Source organism: Hoplias malabaricus, chromosome 16, assembly GCF_029633855.1.
Source record: "Hoplias malabaricus isolate fHopMal1 chromosome 16, fHopMal1.hap1, whole genome shotgun sequence".
In the NCBI taxonomy this organism is placed as follows: Eukaryota; Metazoa; Chordata; class Actinopteri; order Characiformes; family Erythrinidae; genus Hoplias; species Hoplias malabaricus.
In genome coordinates, this window is record NC_089815.1 from 19,094,552 (window position 1) to 19,105,234 (window position 10,683).

The following is a 10,683-nucleotide window of genomic DNA, read 5'->3' on the forward strand; positions in this document are numbered from 1 at the left end:
GAATCTCTAGTCTTAGTAGAAAGTATAAAGAATGAAAACATGGTTACACAAGCACAGTTTTTACATTATCATAGTATTCTCTTGCAGGATAATATTAATAATCATATGCAGCCTATTTTAACTCAGCCTCCGTAGACTGCTCCATTTGTGTGACCTAGGTTCCTAAGAAGAAGTCTTCATAGGACAGCCCTACCTCGGCTGCAGCCTAGGCTTTGGAACGCAGCTAGAGTCAATGTTGGAAAAGGAGGAGTTGAGGTGGTGGTGGGTTGTGAATTTCATCATGAGGAGGTGAGGAGGGAGGAGGGGTTTTACAGGGGTTGTAATGGTAGAGAGGAGTTTGGATGTGGTTCATCTCCCAAATGTAACTTTTTCATAATTCCATTTGTGATGTGCTAATTCTCTAGGATTTATTTAACAACAAAATCTCAAAGAAGTGACTTCCAATGACTGTAAAACTTGAGTTTTGTAAATATAAACATGTTTAGAATTATTATTTTTTGATAAATGTTCAGCGACAGTTTATCACAGTAAAATGAAAGTTTCTCATGCAGTGCCGTCTGAGGGCTCATAGGTCACATGTTTATTTTAGATGGTAAATGATGTATATTGCACTGAGATATGTCCTTTTTGGACTGATCTATAAACTCTTTAAACTCTATAAACAAACTTTTCTGCTATTAGTGCTTTTCCACCAACGAGGAACCGGAGTTCCAGTTCCTGAACTAAATTTGGAACCATTGGGCACATTTCCAGCGACATAAACCGGTTCAGGAACCAGAAAAGTCTGTTCCCAGCTGGTACCAAAGAAGAGTAGGTTCTTCAGTGTGAACCGTGATGTGATCCGTGGGCGTGTGGAGGGTCAGTTCAGGAAAGAGCTCAGAGCTTCACACACAGCGTTATCCCCCAGTGGAGCTGGACGGGGTCATTTACACTGTTTCATATAAATAAATAATAGGAAATAAAACAGGAACATGCTCCGTTTGTGTGTATTTCTGGGGCTGTGTTTGGAGTGACATCGTTCACATTGGTCAAAGTCGCAGCTCTGTGTTGGTTACGTTGTTTCGCTGTTCATAAGCTCAGCAGGACGCCTCTGAACTCAGCAACATTTACACAGTGTTATATCTCTGTTATGTTCCCTAATTAAAGGTACAGCATATGTTTCCTTGAGGGTACAGCTTTTCTGACAGTGAATAGTAATATGTGGAATTCCATTTTCTAGATTTTTAAACCTGAGAATGAAGAGACAGGACAACAGTGTGTTGATGCTCTTAGGGAGATCTGAGACCTCTTTATTTTAACTCCAGCTCACACCACTCTTACACTGAGGATCAGTTTTAATCCAATCTCTGTAACCACAGATGTCCATGAATTCCACTTGTTTCTTACAGTTTAAGTCGTAGTTTACCAGGACCCCATACAGGACTCCGCTGTGAAGCATAGATGTTCCAGCGAAGAGCTAAAGGGGAGAGAATAAAAGATGCTTTGTTAGGCTTATTCCTTCATTGTTTATGTGACAATGTGATTTCTGAGAAAAAGGGCAGGCGAACCTCACAGTCATCCACACCAGGAGGGTGTTGAGCACACAGGAGTTTGTGTTTATCGTGTCGCAGCTCCACTGGTAATGGCTGTTTTTCTCTTTCAGGAATGGGCGTACACTTGGAGATGGAGAGCTCTCCTGTCTGTAGCTTCTCTGCCGTAGATGTGTCTGCAAAATCACAGAGTGTGTTTGTAATCTGGAAATGTGATACTCACCCTGTGGCACAATAAAACTGAACAGTTTCTCAGAGACGAGGACTGATGAGGAGCTATAAGTATAAACTTTCCCCCAATATTTTTTTAACTACTAGCAAATTACAGTGACTGCTATCTGCTCCTAATCACTGGCACTGCAGCTGACACTGCCACAAACTGACCTTTAGCAAAATCATATTTTCCATTAATCCACCCAAAGAACCTGATCACTGATGCAGCGGCAGGGGCTTTGCAGCTCTTCTCTGGAGGCAGTGGGACAGTGGTGAACTTGCCCTCTGATTTTTTCTCCACCTTCAGGAGCATGAGGTTGTGGACGATTTTGCCATCACTGAAAATCTTTTTTTCTAAAATCTTCCTCCTCTCTCCTCTCAGGTTCGGATGGTGGCCCAAAATTACCTCTATGTTCCTGAGGAGAAGAGAAAGTGATAATGAAAAACACATCACCACAAATCTCATACTCCATTACACACTGTAAATGCCGATCAGTCATAACATTACAACCACGAAGTTGATGTGGCTGTAAGCTCACATCTGTTTTCACTTATTGATGCTTTAGTCTCAGTTTTTAACCGATTATTCATGTGTTCATTCAATCAGTCATTCACGCACACACAGGGAGAACCCACAAAAGTCCTCACAGACAGTGACCCGAGGTGGAGATCGAACCCACAACCCCAGGACAATGCACCTACCAATGTGTGTTTTTGGAGTAAACCCACACAGACACGGGGAGAACACACCACACTCCTCACAGACAGACACCTGGAGGAAACCCACACAGACACAGGGAGAACACACCACACTCCTCACAGACAGTCACCTGGAGGAAACCCACACGGACACAGAGAGAACACACCACACTCCTCACAGACAGTCATCTGGAAGAAACCCACACGGACACAGAGAGAACACACCACACTCCTCACTGACAGTCACCCGGAGGAAACCCACAAGGACACAGGGAGAACACACCACACTCCTCACAGACAGTCACCTGGAGGAAACCCACGCAGACACAGAGAGAACACACCACACTCCTCACAGACAGTCACCCGGAGGAAACCCATGCAGACACAGAGAAAACACACCACACTCCTCACAGACAGTCACCCAGTGGAAACCCACACAGACACAGAGAGAACACACCACACTCCTCACAGACAGTCACCTGGAGTAAACCCACGCAGACACAGGGAGAACACAAACACACTCCTCACAGACAGTGACCCGGAGGAAACCCACGCAGACACAGAGAGAACACACCACACTCCTCACAGACAGTCACCCGGAGGAAACCCACGCAGACACAGAGAGAACACACCACATTCCTCACAGTCACCCGGAGGAAACCCACAGAGACACAGGGAGAACACACCACACTCCTCACAGACAGTCACCCGGAGGAAACCCACGCAGACACTGAGAGAATACAACACACTCCTCACAGGCAGTCACCCGGAGCGGGACTTGAACCCACAACCTCTAGGACCCTGGAGCTGTGTAATTGCGACACCTACCTGTTGCTCCACCCAGTGATGTTTTAATAAGTGCAAAATGACTTTAAAATACACTGTCACTACAGCAGTTGTGGAAGCACACACTTATGGTCAGAGAGCATGGATACTGAAGTTGCCACAGTCACTTACGTTGAATTGCAAAGAGCAGAAGTGAGGATCCATTCAGAGCTGATCAGAGCTCCTCCACAGTGTCCGTGATCATCACCTGGAAGAGCCAGCAGCACGTGGTGTAAACCCTCAGTGGGTTTACTCTCTGTCCTCTTCATAGGGGCCCCCAGGACACCACCTGATACAGAGGACATTCTCATGAACCTTAAACACTATCACATTAACCACAGGGACAGAAATGAAAGGGAACACTTTTACATAACTTTAAACGGACTTAAGAAAATGAGATGCTCTAGAGCAGCTGCAAATGAACATGACGTCCTTATTCTTAACGTCAGTGTGGGCCAGAGGGGTATAACCCTACCTTGAGTTTACTCATTAATTAATTCATTCATTCATTGTCTGTAACCCTTATCCAATTCAGGGTCGCGGTGGGTCCAGAGCCTACCTGGAATCATTGAGCGCAAGGCGGGGAATACACCCTGGAGGGGACACCAGTCCTTCACAGGGCTTACTCATTAATTTATTAATTAATTTACTCATGTTGTAGTGGAGTATGGATCGAATAAAGAAATGAAAAGCGACATAGAAATCTCAAAGTTCTTCTCCAAACACACCATCGAGATAGATACTAAAACACTAACTCGCCTAGAATATGAGGGAACCCAAGTCATTGATCTAACCCCTATTGATAACACTCTTAGAGAGCTGTCGTCTCAACCCCTATGGCCAGTTCAGCCTGTCACCTATGCATGGTCCACTCCAGACACCTTACTAGTTACACTGGTAGGATTAGGATATCTTTTGACCTTTGGTATAGCTTGGTTCTATTTCAAACGCACTCGAGCCCTACAGAGCAGGTTAGAAACTTGGTCTAATAAAATGGTCAAATTCGTTAGACATAAGAGAGCCCAGAGAGGTGAACCCCCAAGTTTTAGATATGACGCCGAAGGCCATGTCGAAGAACCAGCTCTCGAGGTTGCGTTTGAACAAGACCTACCCCTAAGTAATTAGAATCCCTTCAGCATGCAAACATCAACACTCCATATGCACCCATACACTGATAGGAAGACATCAGCTCTGGAAATGTGTTTGAATATGCTTGCTGATCTCACCTTCCTCCACAGCAAAAGTTCTTTTCAGCTCCATGCTCCCTGCCGGACCATAAAATTTAAAAAAGGGGGGAATGTAGTGGAGTATGGATCGAATAAAGAAATGAAAAGTTCTGAATGAAAAGACTCTCTCTCTGAATAAGGATTTCTTGGGACAGAACCCTACATTCCACAGACTGCGTGTGTGCAAAGACTCTGCACTCCCCCCCACACACACACCCCTCACGCACACACCTAAGGTCTGCATCAAAGGACGCCTGTCCATGACCCCCCGCCTCTGGTCCATGAATGAAAGATAACAAGCCAGTTTATGATGCTCTTAGGCAAAAAGAAGGTCAAACAAAGTGGTGAAGACCAGAATTAATGAACCTAGTTTATGGCTCTCAGCTCAAGGTGGGAAACTTTATCATATGCAAGATCACACAGATGGCCAACAGGATTGACCTCGCACTGAACTCCTGAAAACCCATCCGCACAGGACGAACAGCATGGACCAACAGCGACCCCAAGTGGACAGTTGCGAAATCATGTTTCGCCCTGCGGCCATCTAAATACATAAAGGACTTAATCGAATGTTAATAAATATGTTTATGCAATATGTATGGATGTCACTCTCTGTTGTCCTCAGGTGAATATCTACCAACTAATGAAGTGATGTGTATTACTGTTTCAATCATGAAGGAAAGTTTCTGTCCCTGATTAGGAAAACGAATTAATTTCTAACTTCTAGCATAATAGTGTAGTGGGATGTAATCGTAAAATACCCAAGATATATATACGTAGATGTGTGATATTAATAATCCAGGACACTCATTGTGCTATACCACAATTATGTATAAGTAATTTTTGTGTATACGTGAATCTGTTTTCACTCTCTGAAACGTGAAACAAGTCACGTGAGCCTCAGACCCAGGATCCAATCAAAGGAAGGATACCTCCCAAATGGGCGTGACCGCGCCACATCTGAAAAGAGAGTGCCCGACTCACGTTGCGCTCTTCTAGCTTCCGCTCTTCGCCTTCTCGCTTCCGCTCTTCCCACTCTTCGCTCTTCCCAGAGCTCTTCTTCCGCTCTCCAGCGACCTTCTCACGTTGCGCTCACTCTTCAAGTGTGACGCTCTTCATTCTTCCTTATGCCAACGAAACGACTCAAAGACTCTAAGAAGGACCGCACTCAGCTCCAAGGGACACCTTGTGCTAGTTAGCAGTGTGATACAGAAACTACAGCGTAACGTCGAGTAACTCTAAGTAATCTTTTTTTTAAATTGTGTTTATGTTTTATCGCCCAATCTAAGTTTAATCTCACGACTGATCAAAGCAGGTAAAACTTATTTTGGCCAGAATAAGATATCACCCCTGAGATTAGTTGATAGCGGATACGTTAGCGTTATACGCTGACTTCTGAGGGCATCGCTTCTGGAGACTCGAGTAACGAGCGAACGACTCTGAGACGCCCCCCTCACTCAGGGGACAATCCAGCCAGGCCAGCAGTTCTCCGTGAAGGGAATCCCCCGACTGACGTCACACCGTCTAAGGCCAAGAGTGTCTGACTCACCCTGAAAGGAATCCCCTTTCCAGCGAGCCTACTCTCAATGACACGGGGAGGATAAGAAGCAAAAACCCGGAGATCGGAGATTGAAACTGCGGGACCCGATGGCTCAGTGATAAAAGGCAAAAAGAGTAAGCAAGCAAAATTTACTCACTTTTCAGAAGTGAGTAAATTTATACATTAATTAAATCTCATTTAGCAACACAGTAGTCAAGTAATATCGCCTAGCCTATCTTTAAATTCGAACCAGTTTGACCTGCGTTGATCTAGTGAGAATTCCTAAGATCGTGCTATGTCTAGTAAATAGTCTCTTTTCTTTTAATAAAATATTTCCATTATTTGAAATAACAGTGTGTGGAGTCTGTGTTGCCCTGTGAAGGACTGGCGTCCCCTCCAGGGTGTATTCCCGCCTTGCGCCCGATGATTCCAGGTAGGCTCTGGACCCCCCGCGACCCTAAATTGGATAAGCGGTTACAGATAATGGATGGATGGATGGATGGAGTCTGTTCATTAAAAGTCTGAAAATCCTGAAGAACTCACGTAGCGATGACAGTATTCACTCTCTAACTACTTGTTAATGTTTTTGTCATTTAAGTCAATCATAACAATAACAATTATTATCATTAGTCAAAACATCAGTAATCAGAAGAGTTTGAATAAGGTCAAACGCTACAAACACAATATATAAATATATATATTATATATATTTATATATATTACAGTGTATACACAACATACACTACAATGTTAATTATGAACTGATATGAAGTGATATTTGACAATGTATTTTTGTATTTCAGCTCTGTACAATACACCATAGAAAAGTGCAAAATAATGAAAAATGAAGTGAATCTTGCACTTAGTTCTAATAAAACTATCTACGTTATTTTGCCTGTTTTAATATTATTCTCTAAATTAGAAAAATGTCTAAAATGTAATAGATATTTAACATCTTGATAATGAATGTACCTCACCTGCAACAGCCAGGAGAAATAAAGCACCCTGCAGCATCTTCACTGTAGTCTTCCTGACCACTCCAGCCCTGATCCACGTTATTCTTATGCTCCCACTATCTGCTCATCTTCTAACAACCAATCAGCTTCAGGCACATCCCAGCACACATTCAGAGAACTCAGTGTGTGACTCTACCATCGCTCTAAATGATGCATTCATCTTCATTAGGACCCTAATGTTCCCTCACTGATGCTGAATTAACATTTTAAGTACGTCACATAAAATTTTACACATTTAAACACACCATTAAAATTTATAAACATATACACACTGGGCCTGATTCATTGTTTGTAAATATTGGATTCATCAAAATGTCTCAAAATATTTGTCTGTATGCAATCCTGCTCTTGAAAACACATAAAGTATGCATAATATATAAAAGAGGCTGAAATAATCATGACCTGACTGAACATTAAATAAAAATTCATTCATTCATTCATTTTCTGTAACCCTTATCCAGTTCAGGGTGGCGGTGGGTCCGGAGCCTACCTGGAATCACTGGGCGCAAGGCGGGAATACACCCGGGAGAGGCGCCAGTCCTTCACAGGGCGACACACACTCACACATTCACTCACACATTCACTCACACACTCACACCTATGAACACTTTTGAGTCTCCAGTCAACCTACCAACGTCTGTTTTTGGAGCGTGGGAGGAAACCGGAGCACCCGGAGGAAACCCACACAGACACAGTGAGAACACACCACACTCTTCACAAACAATCACCTGGAGGAAACCCACACAGACACAGTGAGAACACACCACACTCTTCACAAACAATCACCTGGAGGAAACCCACACAGACACAGGGAGGACACACCACACTCCTCACAGACACTCACCCGGAGGAAACCCACGCAGACGCAGGGAGAACACACCACACTCTTCACAGACAGTCACCCGGAGGAAACCCACGCAGACACAGAGAGAACACACCACACTCCTCACAGTCACCCGGAGGAAACCCATGCAGACACAGGGAGAACACACCTCACTTCTCACAGAAAGTCACCCGGAGGAAACCCACGCAGACACAGGGAGAACACACCACACTCCTCACAGACAGTCACCCGGACGAAACCCACGCAGACGCAGGGAGAACACACCACACTCTTCACAGACAGTCACCCGAAGGAAACCCACGCAGACACAGAGAGAACACACCACACTCCTCACAGTCACCCGGAGGAAACCCACACAGACACAGGGAGAACACACCACACTCCTCACAGACAGTCACTCGGAGCGGGACTTGAACCCACAACTTCCAGGACCCTGGAGCTGTAACAGAGACACTACCTGCTGCACCAGAGTGCCGCCCCAAATAGAGTTCTTAAAAATAATTAAAATGAATGAACTAAATTAATAAATATTAAGTAAATTAATAATCAAACAAAATGTCACAAAACAGTCCTCTTCCTAATAGAGCCTGTTATTCAGTGAGCCTGGGAGTATGTCTCGCCCTGTGAAGGACTGGTGCGTTCCCACCTTGTGCCCAGTGATTCCAGGATGGGTCCAGACTCACCGCCGCTCTGAACTGGATAACGGTTACAGACAATGAATGAATAATTATAATGATTATACCCATATATAATTCTAATATAATAATATAATATACATTGCATCTGTTCTCAGTGGATTAACCCTTAATGGTTTCAAAATAAAATTCCTTAATAGCAAAGTGTAACAACATCTCACTGCCACACTTCCATAAGAAATCATCTTTACCTCCAAAGGACAGGAGAGCAGCAGTCGTCATTTCTGTGTAATTAATGAATTAATATATTTTTATAAATACCTGCATGCCTTTTTATTGTGTGATTAAAGAGAGAAATATGTAACTTAACACAGTTACACTGTAAATACCAGTACAATTCACTGTAAAATGTGGTATTGTAGGAGTTAATATAACAGTCAGTGAAACTCCAATGAACAGCATTGTGCTTTAGGGGGAGAAACATTTATTAAAACTGATTTATATTCACACAAATATACACTGGAATATTCACGAACTCTGTCTTGTGAAATGTTTGTTACAGTCTTTGGGTTTTTGGAGTAAAGCTAAAGAAGCGTCTAAAATACATTTCAATTCATTGATTCATTCAAGTGCTGTTCCTGTGGAAGAGAAGTTGAAGACCGAGGGGCCATTTCACAGTTGAAACCATGACATTACTTCTGTGAGGCCATTGTTTCGTTATCGTTCAGTGTATTCAAATCATCTCTAACTTGCAAAGGTAAGGCTGGGATGAAGCTGTTTTACTTATTAAGTGGATATTATCTTTATCACACTCATTTACATATGCATTTGGGAGACTGTTGAACTCCTTCTAACATCTAACATTGAAAGGTCAGTATCTGAAGATCTGCGCACTGCTGCCACAGTGAACAGTGATGGAAGCATGGTACACCATTCCACAGCTACACTGATGACACACAACTGTATTCATCAGACAAACCTAATGATAACAGACTGTTTAATAGAAATTAAAGACTGGATGATGCTAGATTTTCTCATGTTAAATTCAGATAGAACAAAGGTCTTGTTACTAGGTGGAGATACTCTGAAACATTCACTTGGAAATGCCGCTATTAATTTGAATAATTTCCAGTAATACCCAGTACCTTCATTAAAATCTATGGGGTACCTGTATATCCAATAGAGTCAAAACTGCCTTTTTTCAATTTGGCCTATTTTATACTTAAAAAATGCAGAAAAACCAATGCATGCATTTATAACTTAACAACTACATTAAACACCTACCTTTTCACTCAGGCATTTGGTTCTCACCCACTTTCACTGCTGCTTTTACATATGACCATTACTTTGTATTAACCCTGTCTAACTAACATAGTCATAGCTTTTTAGCTAGTTTCCTGATAACCACCAACCAGGCTGCACACAGTTTCTCTCCCCATGTCTGGTGCTGGGTTCTCAAGGCTGGTCCGTGGACACATTTTTGCAGGGTAGTTAATTAACACCCCACACACACACACACACAATATAAAAAGATGCCCTCTGCGCATCCTGTACAAGATCTTGGCCTCGTCGCACCTATAGTGCTTGGCCGTGCAAGGGACTGTTTTAGCCCAAATGGTCTCTGCACCTGCTTTTACTCTCCCACAGTATCACTGACCACCTCGTACTTCCCCATGACTCTTCAAAATGTATATTTTACATTTACATTTACATTTATGCATTTGGCAGACGCTTTTATCCAAAGCGACTTACAAAAGAGATTTTCCCTTCACATTCCCTAAACATATTATCTCTATCAGTTTGTTTTTTCCTGGGGGTGGCACGGTGGTGCAGCAGGTAGTGTCGCAGTCACACAGCTTCAGGATCCTAGAGGTTGTGGGTTCGAGTCCCGCTCCGGGTGACTGTCTGTGAGGACTGTGATGTCTTCTCTCTGTGTCTGCGTGGGTTTCCGTCTGTGAGGAGTGTGGTGTGTTCTCCCTGTGTCTGTGTGGGTTTCCTCCGGGTGACTGTCTGTGAGGAGTGTGGTGTGTTCTCCCTGTGTCTGTGTGGGTTTCCTCCGGGTGACTGTCTGTGAGGAGTGTGGTGTGTTCTCTCTGTGTCTGCGTGGGTTTCCGTCTGTGAGGAGTGTGGTGTGTTCTCTCTGTGTCTGTGTGGGT

At 43.5% G+C, this 10,683-nt stretch overlaps 1 protein-coding gene across 1 annotated transcript; it reads right to left on the reverse strand.

The window, feature by feature from the left end:
* Positions 1–1,215: 1,215 nt before the first annotated feature.
* On the reverse strand, positions 1,216–10,202 carry LOC136671364 (trypsin-like). The gene is made up of 7 exons (XM_066647039.1): positions 10,173–10,202; positions 5,425–5,569; positions 3,399–3,555; positions 1,914–2,158; positions 1,548–1,705; positions 1,321–1,456; positions 1,216–1,229 (listed from the first exon to the last, which is right to left on the reverse strand). Exons 1-7 carry the CDS (start codon positions 10,200–10,202, stop codon positions 1,216–1,218), a joined length of 885 nt encoding a protein of 294 aa, XP_066503136.1.
* Between the last annotated feature and the right edge of the window lie 481 nt (positions 10,203–10,683).